The sequence below is a fragment of the Coffea arabica genome, chromosome 3e (genome assembly GCF_036785885.1).
Source record: "Coffea arabica cultivar ET-39 chromosome 3e, Coffea Arabica ET-39 HiFi, whole genome shotgun sequence".
NCBI lineage: Eukaryota > Viridiplantae > Streptophyta > Magnoliopsida > Gentianales > Rubiaceae > Coffea > Coffea arabica.
This window is the reverse complement of record NC_092315.1, coordinates 7,191,397-7,214,856: the sequence shown is the minus strand read 5'-3', so window position 1 is coordinate 7,214,856 and position 23,460 is coordinate 7,191,397. Positions and strand designations below refer to the sequence as shown.

The 23,460-nt window shown below is 34.1% G+C and overlaps 2 protein-coding genes across 2 annotated transcripts; one reads left to right on the top strand and one right to left on the bottom strand.

The window, feature by feature from the left end:
• Positions 1 to 2,776: 2,776 nt before the first annotated feature.
• On the bottom strand, positions 2,777 to 10,548 carry LOC113736310 (26S proteasome non-ATPase regulatory subunit 1 homolog A-like). The gene is made up of 13 exons (XM_027263209.2): positions 10,071 to 10,548; positions 7,937 to 8,006; positions 7,303 to 7,408; positions 6,994 to 7,102; positions 6,745 to 6,913; positions 6,156 to 6,625; positions 5,917 to 6,052; positions 5,568 to 5,816; positions 5,263 to 5,483; positions 4,862 to 5,120; positions 4,405 to 4,637; positions 3,804 to 4,323; positions 2,777 to 3,430 (listed from the first exon to the last, which is right to left on the bottom strand). Exons 1-13 carry the CDS (start codon positions 10,220 to 10,222, stop codon positions 3,107 to 3,109), a joined length of 3,018 nt encoding a protein of 1,005 aa, XP_027119010.1. The 5' UTR covers positions 10,223 to 10,548; the 3' UTR covers positions 2,777 to 3,106.
• Positions 10,549 to 18,600: 8,052 nt separating this feature from the next.
• Positions 18,601 to 20,834, top strand: LOC113736308 (cytochrome b5, seed isoform-like). The gene is made up of 3 exons (XM_027263208.2): positions 18,601 to 18,895; positions 19,486 to 19,552; positions 20,294 to 20,834. Exons 1-3 carry the CDS (start codon positions 18,809 to 18,811, stop codon positions 20,560 to 20,562), a joined length of 423 nt encoding a protein of 140 aa, XP_027119009.1. The 5' UTR covers positions 18,601 to 18,808; the 3' UTR covers positions 20,563 to 20,834.
• The last annotated feature ends 2,626 nt before the right edge of the window (positions 20,835 to 23,460 follow it).

The following is a 23,460-nucleotide window of genomic DNA, read 5'->3' as shown; positions in this document are numbered from 1 at the left end:
AGAATAAATTCTATCACCACAATAAATTCATTGTAAAAAATTTCTAATTCAATGAAAAAGATCCTTTTGTAATTATTGACATTTTATAAAAGTTTTTTTTTTTACAACAAACAAATATGACAAATTGCACATATTTAGTTTTCTTCCTATTTCAATCATCAATTTCATTATTTATTCCTCTATCATTGCGAGTTTCTTCATTTCCTTCTAGTTAGGCACATAATCTGCTTCCTCTGTGATTTTGTATTTTCAATTTGCTAATATCCACAAAATTGAAGATAATAAAAATAAGTTATATTAACTAGAAAAGAAAGGAGCGAACATAGACAAGAGACAGAAAAATAAATTATTTCTTTTGGGTTTTGTAAATATGTTGTCTTAAATTTAAAATTGTCTATGAAGTGGAGGGTATTATAGGTATTTTACTATATTAAGGGAGGAAAGTGTAATTTCTTAAACCTGAGGGGAATCGAGTGAAATTGTTAGAAACCTTAAGGGAGGTTGTTGAAATTATCCCAAATATCTAAGTCATAAAATAATAGCACTTTTACACTTGTCAAAACTGATCTAGGAATCAGAATTCAGGAGCAGAACCACCATTGGCTGAGGGTGGAAATTGCCTGCCCTCAACTTTGAAAAATTAAGAATGTGACTACTAAATATCCTTAACTTTATTAATTTATCTTGCATGTACACCCATTGAATTTTATAAAACTCTCTTCAACTTTTATATAGCCACCCCAAATTTTTTCAAATGTCCTTCATTCTTTATATTGCCCCTCGTAGAGATGAAACTTTTAACTGATTTTCGGCAAGTTCTTCTCCAAGCGGACAAGAAATGGTTTGTGCTGTACAACTTTGAGTTGAGGTCATCCACGTTATTCAGTTTTCCTCCTCTCCTGTATCCCACTGCCTGTGTCTGCTTTGGCAGCCCCCTTCAACCACAGAGAAAGAAACAACTGAGGAAGGAAGGAAGAGAGGTAGCAAGAGATGTGCTATAAAATTAGTGGAAACCATCAAGAATGCTGAAATTAGTTGATTAACTAGAAAAAAATTATGCCTAAAAATTAGATAAAATTATGCTTATTATCTGCTGTTTATGTTCGCATCTCATTGTGCTTATTACCATTGTACTAGCAAGAGTCTATGCAAATTTTTAGATATCATAACACGGAACCGTAGGTAAGAATTTTTTGTTTATCCTTCAAATTGTGCTTATTAAGATGACTCAATATTTTGAGCATTGGTCACTTCAAATTAACTCGCTAGACATTCAATTTGCCATCAGATCAAAATAACACACTAGAAGGTTTCTTGAAATCATATACCAAGACAATAACTTCATCCTAATTCCCAAATTAGCCTACTGAGCTCTTTGGTCGATGACAAACTGTTGGTTGTGTCTTGCAAGTAAAGAGCTTTCAGCAAACAGAATTTTCAGGTAAACAATTCTCAAGTACGTTCAGGATTCGATGTCGAAAGTTTGATACTCCAAATTTGCTTAAGACAGGAGGATGGATCAAGTATTCTTAAAACATTTCCACAGCTCATGATAGATAGATTACTAATTCAAATTACACGCTTACCTCAAGTTCAGGTGCAAAGGATGCTCCATAAATCAAAATCTTCTTAGGAGTACAGCCACGAATCACGAACCTGTAAACAAGTTTAAGTACATCTCATCTGTTATCCTGTTGAAAAGGCTCCTGAAATGACTTTTTACAGAATCAATCCAATAGCTTGTAAGAAATTATGCCAAAGTGGCGTTACAATATCCCCTTGTTTGGTACGTAGGAATGACCTAGAAAGGAAAGGCCTTTCCAACTTATCTGTTTCATTTCGGTGTTTGGTCCGATTTAAGTGAGAAAACTCATTCCTCCTGGAATGCTCATTCCAACTTTTCATTAGAATCTCATTCCTGAAAAAATTTAGGAAAAACTCTTTCCTACCTTTATCCTAAAATACCTAAATAGCACGATGTCAAATTTATCCTCATAAATCTATTGCATCACCATATTTTAGGTTACTTGTATGTTCAATAAGTATTTGAACGTAATCTCTTATAAAAATTAATTTTCCTTGTATGTAGAATAATTTTTTCATTTATACCATGAAACAACTATTTTATGATACTTTATTCTTTGAGTTTTGATCAATTGTTCAAGATTTTGCAATTGTGAAAATGTATACACTGTCAGTGTATAAAATATGGGCAAGGATCAACTCCAAAGTCGGCCATGCTTAGTGAGGGAGTACACTGGCTTTAAGAACTGTGGAAGACCCATCCTAAAGAGGTTCAATACTTGATCTTATCTTTTCCCATTCTTCGAGTCAAGGTCACTTGGAGAGGAAGGAAAAAGGTACCAGAATGGTGCAAAATGGAACACCTTCAAATCCAAAGTAATGGAGATGAACAATGAAGCTGCCAACGTAAGCTAATACCAAATACAAAATTGGAGAGGATTGCAACTAAAATGCCCGTAGAGGATTGCAAAACGGCACGGCGGGAGGGGTTTGGTCGGTGCTAGCGGGTAAGGGGATCTTTGCGTTGGTATGTTTTGTGTCTTTTGGGTGTTTTTTTTCCTGTGATTTTAGGTATTTTCAGGTGTTCTAAAATATTTTAGTGTGGTTACCACACACCGTATTTCATCTATATGTTTTTTTTTTTCCGAAATATGCAATCCAAACAGATTTTCTTGAATCCGTTTTGAGTTTCAACGAAAAGCACAACACATATAAACAGTAAAAATGGCTAAGTTGCAACACCAATCAAAACTGGCTCCAAATATTTTTCGTATTAACCAGAACAAAAATGGTACGAGACCATCAAAACCTTGTTACAAATGAAAAAGAACAGAAAAAAAAAAAGGAGTGTGCGCGCGCACACACAAACCGGAAAATTCTGAAGGTGTGATACTTTCTGCAACTTTCATTAACTTAATTCAACAAATACAAGTTCACATCCTGTGTCAGCATTAAAAGATGAAGGCAATTCATCGATGCTAATTCATTACACAAGCTGCTAAACTGAAACTTTGAAGAGAGAAATCGACAATGTGTGGCAATTGAACCCTTGGAGCCGAGCAGGAATCTTGAAGAGAATAAATCAAGCTGTGTATTCAAAAGGCTGAGGTGGCTGAGGTTCCTCATCAACCGCCATTGCAGATCCAGTACCCTGTTGTGCCGTTGCTGATGCACCAGCATTCGACATTGTTGATGAGGGTGAATCGGTTAAAGACAACACCTCTGGTTCAGTTGGGCGCAGATCTTTCAGAAGCACAAACCCTGAAGGTGCTAATTTCACCGGCACGTATCTACTGTCTTCCTTGAATTTGATGAACTTCTCTTGGGCAGGAACAACTCTTGCAGGGTTGGTCAAAACCTCAAAATTAGGCTCTGGTTCTGATTTCTTTTCTGCAGCACCATCAACCTGCCAATCACATAATCGTCTGTCAGTAGAGCTTCTAACACCCAAAAAAACATCCAACATAGAGCATTATAAATGACAACATTTTTTTATTCTATAATAAAGAGATCATGCATCTATTGCGACTAAATGTTAAATGAAAATGGTGTGTTTCTCAATCTTCATTACACAAGGAGGCAAGTTTTAGTCGAAGTAACAACAGGTGGGTTGGTATGTGGAGAAGGTACGAGTGTAATAGCATAGAGGTAGTAATAGATGGGAAAACACTGAACATCCATTATGCTGATGCAATCTAAAGTGGATTTCAGCAGAAGAAAGAAGAGTGTAAACTTCTAATGCAGGGAAGAGAATGAAACAAAAACATTAATAAGCATACCTGCATGGATTCTCCATCCTTATCACCAGATTTAGCCTTCCCAGAAGTTCCACTTCCAGATGGTAACTCTGCTCCAAAAGTCTTGTCAGCAATTGCCTTCTGCTCTGCCTCTCTCTTACTCGCCCTGGCCTTTGCTCTGGCTGATGTGGATAAAACGGCTGTAGGAAGCTTGACAGCTGAAGTGGTGGTGGCTACAGTTGTGGGCTTGGGATATTCGAACAATGATGGTTTTGCATGAGATAGGAACTCAAATTTCGGAACTTTAAGGTCATAATTGAGACCAATGAAAGCTGTCGGTGAGAATGACAAGCTAACGAAGTATATGAGCGGATACCAGTACCAAAATTGGCTAAAAACAGCAAGACCAACAACTGCAGTTACTTTGTCATGTTTTGTCTTTGAAAGCAACTTTATTGTCACATTCCTTCCACCAGCATCCAAGATTCCCGTTGCCAAAATTGCACCCATCTTGCTCATAGTGTCTTCATGCTTATCCAGAATAATTTTCTCCAATTGCCTCCTGTTAAATGAGGCAAAAATATCAGCTTAATTGAAATGAAATAGATAGCCAAGTGCACACAGCTAACAGGAAAAAAACTACCTAAATGCACCAACACGGGAATCACTGGCTTCACTGATCTGAACCATTACCATGGCCATCGCCATGAGAGCTCCTTGACGAACAAAATCAACTACATCTGATGTCAAAGGCTCCAGCAATGATATGGCCTCACTCAGACCGGTACCAGCACATGATATGCCAACGGCAAGAGCTGCACCATAACGAACATGTGGATTGTATGATTCAGAGAGCAGGGAGACGATCCGAGGAGTCTGCATTTTAAGGTTAGCAACTCAATTAGATGGATTGTTCAACATCTGCATTTCCATCGATTCTCGTACAGGGCAGAAAAAATTAACAGCAAACACATCATATGAAAAGTTGTTTGGAGAAACAAAGCGTCGGTGCAAATTCTTATAGCCCAGAACATAAACCATAAGCATCGTAACAATAAAAACAGAAGGATGCACAAGCACTGAAAGTAAGAGAAACCAACCTGTTCTGGATCATTGTACATAACAAAACCAAGTGCCAAAACTGCAGTGCGCCTAACATCATCGCTCACATCTGATACAGCAAAATGCAGCAGCTGTCGAATGGCCTTGTTGTTTGCAGTTCCACTGTAAGCCAACGCCAATGCATACATTCCTCCATAACGTAGTATGGGATCTTGATCCCGAGTCATCTGCTCAATCAGTGTATCAGCTCCTTCTTCTCTTCCATAAACTGTCAGAGCTATCCCCAATGCCAAACCCCTACAACAGTCGATAAAAGATGGTAAAAAAAATCTCCAACTGACTTTTGATCTCTCTCTCACAAAAAGAGAGAGAAAAGAAATGGCGGAAAGAATTCATTAAGGTTTTAATTCTGGAGATAGATTATAGACGTTAAGCACACCTGATAATTTTCTCATGCTGTGTCTCATGCGCATAAGCAAGCATTTCACTTGCCTTCTCACTTGCAGTCCCAACCATCAGTAAACCCATACTGATTCCAGCAGCTTCACCAGCAACGGCACTGTCCGTGTAAAGGACATTCTTTATATCATCAAAAATATCTTCATCAGCAGTTCCCAATGCTGCCAAACCAAGACCAAGGCAGGCACCATGCTGAATAACCTGCAGGAGACAATTTTTCAAAAAGGTGGAAAAGTGCAAAGATGAAAATAGGTACTTTTTTACATAATACAACAAGGCAAATACCTCAACATTAGTGCTCCTCAGGCTATCACGTAGAAACTGTTTGATGCCCTCCCCATGATTAGCATGAATCAAACCCAGAGCATACAAGGCACCTCCTTCTGAATATGGGCTGCCACCACCAGCAGCTCCACTCTGTGGCAAGTAAGGAGCCATTAGCGATCTTCCCTGCTGTAAATGGCCTCTGTGAATAACTCCTAGTCCTGCTGTTGCACTAAACTTAGCCCAATTTGTAGCCCGGCTAAGCCAGTCCTGACAGTTTAAGCAAATACAAAATGTTAGATAGAAATCACTACTTTTGTCATTATGCAACACATAAAATAATGAGGAAAGTAGGTGCACAGTAACTGACCAAATTCTCCCTGAGAAACGTGTCGACAGTTGTCCCAGCATGCATAAGGGCATTAGCGTATATAGTTGCACTATGACAAACACTATTTCTCATCTCAACAGATTGCTTTATTGTCTTGAGAATTAGGAGATCCGATCTTATATGCAAAAAACCAACAATTAGTCAAATGCTTCAAAGAAATCCAGTAAACTGAAACTATCTTGGGAAGAGAAGAAAAGAAAACAGGAAAAGTGCCTTACTTATTATGACTATATAAGAATTGCAATGTCAACTGTATGGAAGTCTCTCCAGACAGTATTCCTTTTATTTTTGATAACCTCTCAGCATAAATAGCTTCCTTTGGATCAGCATGGGACACATTTCCTTCAGAATCTTGACTACCCTCTGTCATCTGAGCATCCTCCGTTGTGGTATTTACCCGTGAAGAATGTAGCTCAGCAGATCCAGACTGTGCAGGCACTGAGGGTTCTCCCTTGGGACTGGAAAGTCGGTCCCTCACTTTCAAAAGAAAAGCTTGGTGTTCATTCTCTACAAGGTCAAAAGCTATTTGAAATCCCAATAAAGCATCATCTTTGCTTTCTGATCTTAAGAGTTTCTCAAATACACCAGCAACGTCCTCTGGTCCATCCAAAAACATGAGAAGCTGACATATGCTTAAATAATCAGGTGATGGCAGTTTTTGGAATACTCTAACAAGAAGACGTTGCACCTGCATTAAAGTAGTGGAGGGTCAGAATTTCTCAAATTTTGACATCTGATATACTCGGGCCAACGTTCTCTAGAATTAGGAATAAGGTTAACAAGAATGAATTAGATAGACATAGTCACCTCACGCCGATATTCTCTAGAGTTGACAAAATTGTGAGAGACATCCGTACAGTAGGATAGGGTTGCTTGAACATTGTCACTTCTTATAATTGCTTCCTCAAGCTTATCCAATCTTCGGCATTCTATGGCCATTCCCACAGCTTGTTGATATCTTCCATCAGTTATACACCTACAGGGAGGTCCAAAAATGAGATAATGAGAAAAAGTCCAAATCTATAGTCTAATCTAGCATTCCAGAAGTTTACATACTTATCAAGCATTCTTTCAACAATGGCTTCCAATCTTGGATCTATCTTTGCTGCTTCATTTGACTCAGCAGCCTTGGTCTTGAGGTCAGCATATTCATCTATAGCTTTAGCTGAGACACAAAAGTATATAAGAGAAAAATAAGTAAGACACGCATGTCGTGGTTAAAGAGAAATGCATAGTTATGTAATACCAGTGCCACTTTACACCCCAAAATCATTATTTATCCAACCATGATTCATTTTCTTATAAATGCAATGCATGGAAATACTAAACAAATTTAGAAGACAGAATCCAACAATAACATTCTACCTAGAATAGTCCGGACATAATCTGAATCTTCCGATACATCGAATAGAGGGCCAGCTCCAAGGGCATACGATAATGAGTCATTTAGTTCACCCAAATAACAAAAAACCTGAGAGAGAACACAGAGATATGTTGCAAATAATGAACCCATATCAAAGCAAAAACAACTTATGGTTCCTCTTCTTGAAATGCATTTTACATAAGCCGGTAAAATGAATACTAAAATATTAGTCAAGGAGATGAGCACTTTGTAGAAGTAGGCTTTAAAACAGAAACTTCCAACAAAACTATGCCCCGTTTGACAAGTGAGTTTTTTGGGTGTTTGTCTAAAACTTTACTGTAACTTACTGTAGAAGTTTTTAAAAAAATTTTTGAAGTGTGTGTGTTTTTTTAATATTTTGAAGTGTATAATTTAAAAATTTTGAGAAATTTTTTGAGGTTACCGTAGTTAAAGTTTTTAAAAAACTTGTAGCGAACAAACTGGGCAAAAAACTTGTCTGCCAAACAAGGCCAGAAACATCTCGAGTTTCTTTAATCATAAGCTTCAAGGTTAGGTAGATCATTATTTCTATCACCCAATTTATTATGTAAAACAGACAGGAAGAGAATTGAAGACACAGGAAAAACATCTTTGAACCTTTGAGGCCAGCAATGCAGCTAGTTGTCTCTGGGTCTCATCAAACTCCTCATCTTCATATACACTCTCACTGCAAAACCATAAACACTCAGTCATTTCCGATGGCTAAAAGTAATAAAAAAAAATACATAATCAATTTTCTGAACATACAACTACAAGAATGAGTAATATTAATACATAATCAATTTTCTATACATACAACTACAAGAATGAGTAATATTAAGATCTATAAAAGAATAAGAAGCTCTCTGATGTTTGATGCATGCTCCATTAGTCGCCATGAGAGTTCAGCAATAACTAACATTTATTGAGAGAGTTGTGCTGTACAACATAAGACAAGGACTTCCTAAGTTTTCCACCCTAATGGTGCAAATGACAGCCAAGTTGTGCAGAAGAAGTTTCTCATAGCTAGCATGCGAGTCCCATAAATTCTCCACAATACTAGAATGCTAAATTGAAATGGAATTTCAATTAACAGTGTTCCAAGAAGATGCCAGATTCCAATTAACTATACAAGAGAAGTGGAAGACTACAAGATTTTTGACTTATCCTCTCCACCTAATAACATGTCCCTCTCAACCTTTATTTTTTTGGTATGTCCCTCTCGACTTGATAATAGGTCACTAACAACATTTAAAATTATCATTACTTAGAAGATTCTGTTGTCTCTTCCACTGGATCAAGAAAACCCAGTTCTCTCTTCCTCAAGTCTTCAGTTTGTATATACTACAGTTTGTATGTACTAAGCTCTAATATTTGTCTTGTATTTTATCTCAGCAAGGGCATCTAGCAATCTAAAATTCTCATAATAACTTCAGCCTTAATGAAAACATGCTCACAATAGGAACAAAGCTAACGAATTATTATAAGCAGGAATACCTTACAAGGTTATAATTTAATTGTTTGTTAACCATTTAGAGTTTCAGATAGAAGGACCAGCTATTTGCCTTCAAAAGTAGGTGGCTACAGAGCTCCAGAACAAGTTATTTAGTTTGTCAGTTAAAAAGCTTTTATTAAGTTGATCATAAAATCTTGGATCTGTATCAAAGGAAAATAGGGAACAGAATATTCTGTATTATTTTGTTCCCTGAAGGTTTTTATCATCATCGTCCATCAACACATTCTCTATCTATTATCTTTTCAAGCTAAAGCACATAAAGTTGCACGGGTATCACTTCTTCCAACTCCCAAAAACCAAATTTCCACCAAACAGCATATGTATAGTTCTAAATTCCGTCAATTCTTAACTGCCCATGATTAATAAATTATCCCAACTCTCCTACCCCACTTCAACCCCCACCCCCTAAAAAGAGAAGGCCTTTAAAAATAAAGTTGTTTATTCCTGTCCTATCTCCTTATCTCACTAAATATAAATCATTAACAAGGCATCCATACTACCAAAAGTAAGCATTCATAATCAGCCCCATTTACCACAAAATCACAAAAGAAACAAACAGGAAAAAAAAAATCAGCCTGACTGCAACATAATGAAGTTGAACCTCACTTTTTCACGCTCTAAACACAGAACTGACATAAAAAACTAATCCCAACATGTCCATCTAACCAAAAATCACAATAGATTAAAAAAAAAAGGCTGAACTTGTCATACATATAGGGACTCAGATAATCATCATATTTTTACTCCTGAGCATAGAAAAATCTAACTTGTGATTCAGTTTTCATGTTTGCAGTTCTTACAATACATACAAAACCCTGACTCCAACTCACATACAGAACCATATATTGCCATAAACACGAACAGACAAAGAAAAGGCTTAGAAGTTTTTGAAATTTTGCTCATTTGAAAAGCACATCAAGAAGTCGCATCTTTTCACATTATCCTCAGTTCCCACTGCAATTCTAACAAGACTAATGCAGGTGAACAATCACACAATGAACTCCTGCATAGGCATAATATTCATAAATTAACACAGTAAAACACAAAAAATACTACCTTTCACACTAAAATTTCACCAAATTAGCTGTCCCTTACAACTGACCGGTTCAGAACAACAAAAGTAGGCATCTTCTCAGTTTTCCATCCTTAGTTTCTCCCACCAATACAGCAACTCAACAAATTCATACAAAAAGAAACAGAAAAAGACCAAGAGAAGTTCAGATTCAAGAATTTTACATGACGGGAACGGAGGTAGATATCTCCGGCCAATAGAAGTCCACAAAGGCATTTAAATTAGAAAGCGCGTGTTGCTTAAGCTGCGGGTGGCTCTCATTAAGCATCGCCAATAACATCCCCGCCGAGCTGACCATCGTCGCCGCTGCCGCCATGACTGACGCCGCTGCCCAATTTCTCAATTCCGATTTCGAATTTCACTAAAACAACAATCAATCAACAAGTACCCAACTTCACGTGAATGCAGAAGATTATAATCTATGATTATCAATTGATTGGATCTACAGGAAAGAGAAAAATCAAAAGGGAATTAGGGTTTTGGAGTTTGAAGCGGAGAAGAACAGGAGAAGACTCTTCTGTTTTCTCTTTCTTGGTTTCTTCAGGAGTTTGGGAGGGGTCTTTTTCCGATTTCTTATAAATCTTGGGTTTCTTGAGGAATGAGTAAGCTAATATACCTTTTTTTTTTTTTCGTTGGAGCTAATGTGCTACTGCTTATAAAGTAGTACTAATAGCTGCTTTTTCGGATTCCAATCTTTAGATATCCAGTCACAAAAAGGGAAAGGATAAAGGACAATTAAATTTAAGTAGCTTCATTTTGGATTAGGTAATTAAATTGTACCCTTTTAAGCTTTTTTTTTTTCAAATTTTTTCTAGCACTGAAAAAATGATAAATAAATTGTAGCCTTTTAAGCTTTGATTTGATATTGGCTTGTAAACATAAATGATAAAACTTAGAATTTGCAAGTAATAAAATTAAATTGCTCTGATTCATTTTTGGAATCAATAAAAGCCGTTTGAGTACGTACGTGAAAAATACAATCGTAACAAAATCATACTTTTAAGCTTGATTTGATATTGGCTACTTAAAATTTATGTATAATGAGATTAGCGTGCTCTAATTTAGTGTTTGGAATCAATAACAACAATTTGATCTTAGCTTAGAAAAATAACAGTTTCAGTACGTACGTGAAAAATACAATCGTAACAAAATCACACTTTTAAGCTTGATTTGATATTGGCTACTTAAAATTTATGTATAATGAGATTAGCGTGCTCTAATTTAGTGTTTGGAATCAATAATAACAATTTGATCTTAGCTTAGAAAAATATGATTAGGCTTAATTAATCTAAAGTGATACTATTTCAAAAACTTCATACTCTTTTCAGCTTGATTTGTTATTGATTCCTAAAAGTAAATAATAAAAAATAAAATTTACTTGGAATAAGATTAATGTGCTCTAATTCAATATGTAAATATACATATTTATGTGTGTATATCTAGATATATATATATATATATATATATATATAATGTGACTTACACTAGCCTGCCTCCATTTTATCGTATTTGTAACACTTTCTATTTCTTCATTGATGAAACATTTCTTCCTTAACAATTTGTAATTTTCTTAAAAAAGAATAGCAATAGCAGAAAATTGAAGTTTTCAGGGAAAGAGAGAGGGGGGGTTCACTTTTACCTATTTACCTTTCTCTTTCGATCTGAAGAAAAGTTAAAGCAATGGCACCGGTGAAAATAGCGAGAGTATTTGTGCCATTACCTTTTCAAAATACTCCAAAATACCCATGAACTTTTAAATTTAATCTATATTGCCAGTCAAGTCAAGTTTTATTTTTTATCATCTAGACTTTTTTTTTAAAGGAGAGAGTGGGGGAGATTTAAGATTTGAGAAGGGAAAAGAGGAAATCTTAAATCAGTATTTATAATTCGATAAAATTCAACAGCAATTATTAGATCATGGACTCTTCGACAATTTAGATTTCTTCTATCACTTAACCTTGATTAACTCGAAACAAATACGCATTTTCCTTGGCCTTGGCCTAGTTTATCATTGAACCATTTTAAATGATCATGATTCTAAGAAAATAGTGATACAAGACCAAATGAGAGTCGGTTAAATGAAAGTAATCGAATGAAATAGCTTTTAATTTAGAATTCCTACTGCTTAGCTTTTAATTTGCCTCGGACCATCGAATGAAATATGAATAACCCGTCCTCCTTTGTTTGTAGTCGAAATCGATTTTCACCTCTATGGACTTTGACCTAAATTGGGATCAAATTGAGTTCATCAAACTGAATTGATTTAAATAAAAATCGAAAGTTGATTTGAGTTATTAGTTAATCGATTTTGTTCATTTTCTTATTAGGTATAAAACCCAAGAAATTTTTTTTTTTATATAAAAAATCATACTTTCATTAAATCTGCACTAATGATAAAAATTATATCACACATAATTAAAAATTGGTTTGTGGTCAATTTCTTCTATTGTCACAAATTAAGTTAATATCTAAAAGTTACGTCACCTGACTTATTAAGTTAATTTATTAGAATTGAATTTGTTACAAGGCTGCACCAAGTTCTCCAAAGACGATCCTGCATAAACATCCTATTATCATCTCGGTCCAGGTCCTCCCTCTCTTTAGATTAGATCTTTGATTTAAAAAAAAAAAGAATTTTTTTAAATGTGATAGACCATTTTGACCATTCTCCCTTACATATATATAACTCTTTACAATTTTTAAATATTTTGTTTACTTTTATTATGTTTATGTACTTTGAGATTATTCAATGATTTTGTTACTCCTTGTGTGCAACATTAGGAACCACTTCAACTCAAATTGATTACATTATTTTAGAATAAAATTTTCTTAGCTTGCATCATTTGGGATCCAATTGGCTAAAATATAATATTTTGAGGACTATTTATATTTCTGTGGAATTATGGGGGACCAAATTTGTTTTAACCTGAATCATGGAGCAGTAAAATTCCATTTTTGTCAATAATATATTCTTTTCTTTAAAAAACCAACACTATAATGCTATAATAGGAAACTACACTATTAACCCGCTTCACTCGTATTTGGAAACAGGGTCGATTTTACAAATTTCGCACCAACAGATTCTAAATCAGTAAATCTAAAGTTAACTAGTGCTGAATGGTGATGAAGCAAGACAAGGATGATATCATGAGAACCAAAACATCGACTTTCAAGAACATCGACTTTCAAGAGTAGGAAAGAAAGTCGTATAAAGAAGAAAAACTATAGAACTCTCAATTCTGTGCGATATCAAGGCAGGTATCATTGTTTTAGACTTGAACGGGAAGGTTGATTTTACTTGATCTGAAAAAACCCACATGAACTTCGAGAAGTCATCAAGACTAGTGAAGATTTCAGCAGCAAAAATCACTACAATATGAGGGTGTCTGAACCAATTGGACAAGTTGAAACTTGCATTGAGAACCCCGATCATAATGTGCAAGAAATCAAGAAGTTTATTATGAATCAGCAAGATGCTTGGCTTCAAGAATTCTCCTCAGAGGACTGTATTCAAGGTTTGCCGAGAGGGATCCATTTGAATCTCGAAGTTGTGGCCAAGAGAATTGATTTCTTGAAGAGAGATTCATTTGAATCTTGATCATAGTTTCTGGTTTGATTGATGACACTGCTGCTAACCTGATTGCTATGCCCGGCCTCTAATTTGTGAAACTTTTTTGGTTTGCATCTAACTCTGAGTTGATAGAGGCAGTAATGTAGTTTTTCTTTTTTTTTTTTCTTTCAATTTTGACGTGCAGTTTTTGTGTATTTATGCTCTTAAGCAAGGGTGGGCTTTGGAAATATTTCTTCTTTTCTTTTTCTATTCTCCAGCTATGTTTAGCCAGTAAAATTATTGAACTATCAATATTGACCCTAATCTTTGTCCTAGACCAAAATATCAAATTAGTGACATTTTATGAAAAGTTGACTTCAAATGTGATCCTTTTTTTTCTAATCTTGTCTCACATCAAAATCAACAATAACTCATAAAAAATACCCAAAACTAGTAGTAATGTAAAGGCAATTCTACCACTTGAAAATCGACAAACTCTCAAACAATCAATGCAACAAATTTTTAGGGTATTCCAGTAATATACATCCACAATAAAGCTTGAAAAACTCGACATTCATTCCTAATAATTGTGCTAAATTATTTTATAATTGTTTTGGCAAGTAAATTAGACTGATTGAATTTTTAGGGCATTCATATACATTTTAAGATTTTGTTATTATAACTATGAAATCAATAGAGGCAAGTGTAATTTTTAAAATTTTAAGGATACTTAATGAAATTGTTAGAAACCCTTGGAAAGTTTTTAAAATCACATCACTATTTGCCAAATGTCATTCACACACTAACTTCTTTTTTTATAAACAATTTACGCTATAAATTGCACTATTACCTATCCAATACTATTTTGTACGGGGAAGGATTGAGTTGGGTGATAAGATTGAAGGGATTATAAATAGAAGGTCTTGAATTCATGACTTTCCACTTACAAAAAAGGAAGAAAAACTAATTTATATTTTGTTTTGATGAAATACTCATACTATTCTTGAGTTTTTGCAGTAAAACACCACTCTTGAGAATTCAATTAAAGGTCCATAGGTTGTCCATGAAACTACACGAACGTTTTCTAGGTAGGATCTTATGTAAAATAGGAAACCATAGTATTTCTATTTAATTATTTTTGGAAACTAAGGAAAAATACCTATTCACTAATGATAAATCCACACCCTTCCCATTATTTGCACTACTAGTTATAATGACTTGTACTTAATGCTCCAATTGCACTTCAAGTATTTTCACATTCCCAAAATAACTCCACCCTTATGGTTGAAATCCAAAGACCATCTTTGCTTTAAACTCATTCTTATATAGTATAAGGAAACTTAATTGGTGCTAGAAGAATGAAGAATAGGTGATGAAGCAAAAAAATGAAGAATAGGTGATGAAGCAAGAAAATGCTCATATCATAAGAGCCAAAACTTTGATTTTCAAGAAAAGGAAAGAAATTATAAGGAAGAAAACTATGGAGCTCTTGACTCTGTGCCATGTCAAGTCTTGTATCATTGTTTTAGACTCAAATGGAAAGGTCGACACTTGGCCTGAAAGCCCACATGAAGTGCAAGAAATCATTAATGTCTACGAAGTTTTAAACAGCAAAAAGGATTGCAAGTTCAGGAAGGTGTCCAAACCAACTGGGAAGGTTCAAACTTGCATTGAAAGCCCTGATCGCTACAATGTGCAAATCATCAAAGGAATGTGTTAAGGTTTGTTGAGGAGATTGAATGTTTTCTTGAAGTTGTGGCCAAGAGAATTGATTTCTTGAAAAGGATATGCGTGGGCAAAGAGATTGTAGCTCTGAATACTATGGAAGAGAAACTAGAGTAGGCCTGTCAATCGGGTCATATGAGTTGGACTTTCATAAGTTCAAACTTCGCTTATTTAATTTGTAATACTTCGAGATTCGGGTCATGACTTTTGAGTTAATAAATGTGAAGATCATATTCAACTCATAAAATATTCGAATTTTGAGCATTATTTGAGTTTAGTCCAAACTCATTTATTACTCCTTAATTTTCTTAATATAATTATGATAACTATTAAGTTGTAAAATTAATTTAACATTCACAGGACTACAACATTAAAATTAAACATGAACAAGTAATAATTCTTAAAAAGTACATAAATCAAAAAATTTTCAACAATATTTATATCTAATTTGTTCAAAATACATGAAAAATAGTAATAAAACATGCGGTCATAAGCCAACACATCTTCAAAGGTTGGAATTTCTTCATAACCTTGTAACTTAAATCCAAACATGCTTGATGATTTGTGTTTTAGACCAAAAAGGAATCAACCAATATTATGCCAACATAAAAATTTATCCAATCAACGAGAAAAGTTAGAGTTTCAGTTATGCTTTACCAATATTAACTCTCAAGAAAGCTAGTAAAGGAGTTTTCAGATGTATTTTTGTATTTTGTAATTTGTATATATTTAGTATTTAGTACTAGTATATTTGAATATATAATTATATACAATATCAAAGTATAAATATGATATATCATTATATATATATATATATCATTATATATATAGGTCATGAAGGGACCATGTCTATATTGGATTTGAGTCTAATGAGTCCCAAACTCATCTCATATTTAATTCGAGTTTATGTTTTAGGCCCAATCTCAAACCGACTTACTGAAAGGTCGGGCTCATAGGACTTTTTCTCAGGTTGAACGAGCTGAGCTCGGACTGACTCGATCCCATTGACAGTTCTAAACTAGAAGAGGATTTTTTTTTTTTTTATCTAATGGATTTTCTTGATGAAGAAAAACATCAGAACAGGTATCCCCTGTTTAGAATGAACTCTCAAAATCCACAATTTTGTATTGCCTTAAAAAGTCCAAGATGGGTTTAATCGAAGGGTCACGTACCAGTATTACTGATCATGAGTTGCGTTTATTTGAAGGTTCATCAGACTTCGAACAACAACAGTGCAGCCAAATTCTTCATCACAGTAACTGGTTTGACACTACTGCTTTTGAGAGGTGTTGTACCTGGTTCCTACAGTGCTGCACCAACCCACAATGGATACAATTCTTGTTTGATTGCACTGCTGCTGCCTGATTACTCTTTCTGACCTCTAATTTGTGAACTTTTTTGCTTTGCATCTGACTCTGAGATAATACATATAGCAATGTAGTCGTTCTTTTTTACTAATATTTTTGAACATAAACAAGAGTTGATGTGTAGTTTTTGTGTATTTAAGCTCTTTAGCAGGGAATACATTTTGCTAGAAACATTCTTGGTCAAATTTATAATATGACTTTCTTTATTCCATTAATTTTGATATTTATTCTTGCACTAGTTATAAAGGTGTCAATTGCCCTATTAACTATTCTTATTTACCTTAAAACAGAATTCTTGAACATGCTTTCGAAATTGTTATTATCAAATGCCTCGAGTCAATGAGTTATCAGTTAGCATGACACTAATCTTATTTCTACATGTAAACGTCTAATCTACCATGCATGGTTTTACCGTTGTAAAGAGTTATTATCTGATGGAAAAACAGATGAAAATAGACAGGTGATAAAATGTGAGAAGTTGGTCCTTGATAGACGAATAGAATAACGCCCCTAGAAGAGGCCATTATGTGTTTATTTTTTCATGCCACCTTTCCTACTAATTAAAATAATTTGACACTTCCATGTCATGATTCTATGATTGCAAAAAAATCAAAGGTGCAACTAGTTGTTGTAGCTGTCCTAACTCTTAGATCTTGGGACTGGAAATGCTTTAATAAATTATTAATTATTGGTTAAACTCTAGTCCCATAACATCAACTATTCGATTTGGGGATACTAGCATAAAAAAAGGGGTAAATTAGAATGTACCCTATGTAATTTCGTCTATTACCACATCATATCGTAACTTTTTAAAAGGGTGAGGCTAAATTCACACACTTTATACCAAAATATCTATAAAGCCCACACTATTTATCAGGATTTCATAGGAACATTTTAAATACCAAAACTAACTTTTTGTGGTGGAAAAAGATGGGCCAATCAAGTTCATCTTTTCCTCCACTTTACTATATCCTTTTATCGCCCCCTGTCCTTGCCTTTCAATGCTGAAGACTTACAGTAGCAACTATCATCATCAACTAAAATGTACTAGAGCATAGCAAAAATTTATCAGAAAAATATTACTGATAATAAAAAACAAAAATTTTAGGATCATAAATTGAAGAGTGATACTTGATTTTCAAATATCTATTGATAATTTAAAAAAAAAACAAATGATGATCATGGCAATGATTTCATATTCATTTGGAACTAGAAGTTCGAAGTTCTCCAACTGATGGTAATAGTTGCTGCTATAGTTCATGAATATTAGAAAGTAAGGAATAGGGATGATGAAAGGACGCAATTGAGTGGGGGGAAAAATAAACTTAATTGGCGCCATCTTTAAACACCACAAAATGTTAGTTTTGGTATTGAAAAAGTTCCTATGAAATCCTGATAAATAGAATGGGCTTTATAGATACTTTGGTGTAAAAGATGTGTATTTAGACTAGAGAGATGTGGATTTAGCCCCACCTTTTTAAAATATCCACTAAATTCCCTTATTGTTTTATATAAAGTGAAAATTAGACAGAAAGTATGCTCGATAATGTTGTTGATAGAAATTCCAATGTTTTCTTTACTTGAATACTAAACACTACCAACGATTACCACTTTACATAAGATCATTGGAGGTTATGTTATAATATGTGAAATCTCAAGCCGCAAATAGTAATTAACGCAAAAGGAAAAAGGATCTACACATTTGGGTACTTCCAAAGCCAATGGGCCAAAATCTGTTGTGCAAAACGAATATTAAGTATTATTTCATCCGTAAATTATGTTCTTAAACTAATAAACAATGATCTTATCTCATTGACATGTCATTGTTTTGCCAAGTCTAACCTAAGTATTTTATATGCTATATTACTCAATCAAAGATGGCATCTAACATAGGTATTTTATATGGCATCTATAACTCAATCAAAGATGGCATCTAGTGCTCAAAAAATTAAAAAAATGGCTTCAATGTCCACCAAAAAAGTTATGGCTAGTACAATTGATTTCTTTAGTTGCAGCATCTATATAAACCTTGTTGTATCCATCAGCAAAGGAAATAATTGAATTTAGACAAGACAAAAGACAGAAAAGCAGAGATAATTAATACATCAATTTCATCGCACGCTGGTGAAGATATCCATATCTTTGGACCAGTCTTCTGACCAACCACAATTGCTTTGTTTTTAACATTATTGATTCAAGCAACGATTAGCCTTCTTAATAACTTGGATCATTCTCAATCCAGCTTCTGCAAACAGACTTTATGGGTGCTGATGACAAGGTTCTTGGTTATGATGAAGTTTCACTTCACAACACTTCCAAAGATTGTTGGGTCATCATAAACGCCAAGGTAATAAGAAATATATTTCTGTTCATCTTCCTGATTTAATATGATTTGGTCTTGGTGTCAATAGAGCTAAAATAATTTTTTGCTTTAATTTTTGGAAATGAGAGCTGGAACAATTTTAGTCATTTGGTTTTCTGAAAATAGAGACAACACCAATAGTTTGAGAAGCTATAGATCATACATAATCTTCTGAGTTGTCAGAGTAACAAGTTATGCTCATATTAGTTCATTTCATGCACTAGCTATTCATAGATTTTTCTTACGACAAAGCCACTCTAGTTAACAAGTTTCTTGGACCATTGTTTGATTGAATAAATTTGATCTGGGATGGATTCAAGGAAGTACCTCCGCCAAAAATATTTCCAAATTTGAAGGTGGGACGGTAAGAAAGTGACAGAGCTGATGCTATTTATGTTAATGCTATTTCAGTTATTCAGTTTGAGAATTATGGAAACAGATAAGGAGGGCTTAGACCAATTTTGGCGTAGGATTTGCTGATCCCCAAGGTTGTCATCTTAGCAAATTAAGACTGATAACTTTGGAATTCATCTCTTGTTCATCACTTAGCAAGGCTGTCTTCAATTTCCGTACAGGCATATGATGTTACAAACTTTTTGGATGACCATCCGGGCGGTGGCGATGTTTTGCTAGAAGCAGCAGGTACAGCAGAACCATGACTTGGATTGTTTTTTTCATTTTTTGTCTACACAAAATGATTTATTACTCAATGTGATTTGGAGTTAATTCATTCCCAAATATATGGCCTGTTTAGAGGGAATTTTTCTGATAACAAAAAAAATTTTATTGCTAAATTTGTTGAAAATTGTCCAGCACAATTTTGCTGAATAAAAGTAGGGGAAGAGTTCTACAAAGATTCAATGGAGTCAAATATTTTGGCAAAATGGCCAATTTAATGAGCTACTTCGTTGATTTCTCTTGAACCCAATTTAAATCGATGAAACATGGATCATGCAAAGCTGTTTGCAACTCAAGTAGTATCCATCATTTGGGTAAGACAATTACAAAGTTTCCTACTCTTAGGAGGAAATTTCTATAATCTAAGGAGTCATGAGATTGGTGGAACATACACCAAAATATATATGGGCCTCTTCTATTATGTCTATGTTGCACGAATGTGATGAGACTCTCTAGGTAAGAAGGTTTTGTCCTAAAATAAGATCTAAATATTTTTTTGAGGGAAATAAGAATCTGAATTTGATTTCATCATCTATGATGCAACATCTATGTTAATCCTTGCTTCTAAAAAGGATATCATGGAAATTAGACAAGAACTTTTCTTTTCAATATAAAAAACGTGTTTGAATCGAATTGGCTCAATCACCATTACGGATCAGAAATTTTTTTTTTTTTTATGCATGAAACAGTGAGATTGATTGGCAGGAAAGGATGCAAGTGAAGAATTCGAGAGTGCAGGTCATGGTAGTGCTGCAAGATTAATGCTAGATGAGTATTATGTTGGGGAGATTGATCCATCCACCAAGCCTAGTCCCAAGCCTGCTGCTACTGCACACTTGCTTAGTAAAGAGCCCAAAGATGATAATGCAAAATCATCTGGACTCCTTGTCAAGCTTCTTCAATTTCTGCTCATTTTAGGATTGGCTGCAGGAATACATTTTTTCACAAAGTCAAGTTCAAATTTTGAGCTTTGAGATCTTAACCAAAAGAAAGAAAAAATAAAAGCACTGACCTCCAGTTGGCTTCTTGCATGCTTGTGATTTAGACATTCTACCAAAGTTTATGAAACTCTTGCGTTTGTCCCGTTTCTGATCAAGCTTTTGCTCAATTGAAACAACCTCATAAATCATTATTGGTGTAAGAACATGTCAAATAGGAGCATGTTGTGAAAGACACAAATAAGTTTGCTGTGGTGTAAGACAGTAGTTTATAAATCTCTACTAGCTATTTTCATGATTTTGCTTGACATTTTGGGTAAGAAAAACCTTTTTGTTTTGTGAAGCCTATCCATTACCCCACCTTTTTAATCAAATACTTTACTGCTAACCAATATTATTAGGCGGTTTTAGCAGACAGTCTATCTATTATTTTCTTGATGTTGTTAATTGTTTCTCCTTTTATTTATTTCTCTGTACCATTATGCCCATTTTTTGTTATAATAGGGGAGAGGTCAAATTTAAGCAGCGACGAAGAAATTCAGAACCTCTAATTTGACTGTGCCCAATTTAAGTAATAAAAGAGAGAAAAGCGAAGGGAGGAAACTTTGCCCTTTATGCTTTTTCTCTCTTTTTGGGCCGTGGGAAGATACTTTAATGGATCCAATTCTTTCCACAGTTTTCTTGAATTGTTCTGGACCTAGTGTGCCCTATTTTGTTTTGGTCCAAGTTTGCCAAACATGGTATGCAAAAACAGGATGCGTCTACAGCACAGAAATAATTCTGATGTCTGATGTGGTAGAAATTTAATCTCAACCACAAGATGGACTTGTGTGCGATATAGCCGTTGGATTGTACTTAGAAGAAGTGGCACGATTTCAGATGTAGTGGTTGGATACCGGTTGTAGAAGTAAAAGCTTTCATTTGACCAACCAAAGAAAATGATACATTGTTTGAAGGGTAAAAAATGAATTTAACATATAAGGACACATAGGGCTGCCCAACCCGACACCATTTGTCACTGTAGACATATAAAATGAAGAAGCGCGAAACCGGACCAAGAAAAATAGCAACATGAATTAAATAAATAATTCGTGGAGGAGTGATATAAAGAACTGGTAATTCATAGAAAAAGGGGAAAATGAGCAGTTTATGGAGGAAAGCCAAAAATAAATAGTAATTAATGGGAACACAGGTATTACATATTAAACCCATTTATTCACTAGAAATTTTACTCTAAGGAAGGGAGAGAGACGGAGGGTTTGGAGTTTGTGATTGTGTGGAGATGATTTTGAAGTTTAAGGAATGGATATTTGAAATTTAACGATCGTTATACAACTTTCAAAATAAATAAATTCATTCTAAATTTTTTTGGGATAATTTCATAAACCAAATCACGATCACTCTCTGTAAAGTATCACTTTCCCATAAACGACCAGCTCTTTATGGCTTTCCTCTATTATAAGAACAGAGTACCCATTTTTTCATAAATAAATTTATTTATCAAATAAAATAAAAATAAACCCGTTCCTCCATTATAAGAACAGAGTACTCATTTTCCCATAAATAAATTTATTTATCGGATAAAATAAAAATAAACCCATTTTTTAATAAAAGACCAGCTCTTTATGGCTTTCCTCCATTATAAGAACAGAGTAAACAGAGTACCCATTTTTCCATAAACAAATTTATTTATCAGATAAAATAAAAATAAACCCGTTATCTAATAAAAGACCAACTTTTTATATCTTTCCTCCATTATAAGAACAGAGTACCCATTTCCCATAAACAAATTTATTTATCTGATAAAATAAAAATAAAACCATTTTCCAATAAAACAACAGCTCTTTATGGCTTTCTTCCATTATAAGAATAGAGTACCCATTTTTCCATAAACAAATTTATTTATCGGACAAATAAAAATAAACCCGTTTTCCAATAAAACACCAGCTCTTTATGACTTTTCTCCATAAATTATCCATTTTCCCATTTTTTTCATAAGCTAATTTATTAGTTGGATAAAATGAGAATAAAATTAGGTTGAATGCCAAATTACCCTTTTAGGATACAATGGAAAACAAGAAACTGACCTATAGCAAGTTTAAACTCCGTTTCCACTACAAAGATATGCAAGAAATTGTTTTTGCAAACTCAAGACATCTAATTTATAAAGTCTCAAGGAACCTTTAGAACCATTATAAAAAACAACTTATTCATTCTTAATTTTTGTTTGGAATAATTTCATAAACCTCCCCGGAGGTTTCTAACAATTTTACTTGGCACTCACAAATATTGAAAAATCTCACTTGCCTCTATTTTTTTTTTTTGGGTCTGAAACTCACTTGCCCCCTTACTTTAAACTATTTGTTTATTTACAGCTCATTTTGAAATATAATATTAAAAAATTCATTTTGAGTATATTAAAAAATATAATTTCAAATTTACCTTTTTGTTGTCTTACTTTGTATTACCAAAAATTGAGTATATTAATAACAAATAAAAATAAAAAAGTATAAGGATTTATTCTGATTGGATAAAATAGAGTGCATTTTTTAAATACCAATAGTTAGTATTTGAATACCAAATGGAAGTTAGGCACTCATGACAGTCCATTTATTGTGATTCCAAACTGTGTATTTTTTCCCCTCCATTCCAAACGGTGTATTTCTCAAAATTTAAATAAATTATGCATCAGCCATACTAATTTGTTTGGTGGAGGAAATAGATAGTTTTCTTCTTCCATTTAATTTTCGTGCCCATCAGTCATACTTTACTCATCGTGTTTATCCCTGCTGAAATTAGTTATCCCTGCTATATGTTAAATAACGTAGCCCATCAGTCATTCTTCACGTTAGGGCCTCTTCCCAGTGTTTATCCCTGCTATATTTCAAATAAACCCGTTCAGTTATGGCTGATGAGAGTACAAAAATTTGATTG

Coding starts and splice junctions, on each gene's coding strand:
- LOC113736308 (XM_027263208.2), top strand. CDS start 18,809: ATGGGTGCTGATGACAAGGTTCTTGGTTATGATGAAGTTTCACTTCAC. Junction 18,896..19,485: donor GGGTCATCATAAACGCCAAG/GTAATAAGAAAT, acceptor ATTTCCGTACAG/GCATATGATGTTACAAACTT. Junction 19,553..20,293: donor TGTTTTGCTAGAAGCAGCAG/GTACAGCAGAAC, acceptor ATTGATTGGCAG/GAAAGGATGCAAGTGAAGAA.
- LOC113736310 (XM_027263209.2), bottom strand. CDS start 10,222: ATGGCGGCAGCGGCGACGATGGTCAGCTCGGCGGGGATGTTATTGGCG. Junction 7,409..7,936: donor CTGCATTGCTGGCCTCAAAG/GTTCAAAGATGT, acceptor GTTCTCTCTCAG/GTTTTTTGTTATTTGGGTGA. Junction 6,053..6,155: donor TTCTTATATAGTCATAATAA/GTAAGGCACTTT, acceptor TTTGCATATAAG/ATCGGATCTCCTAATTCTCA.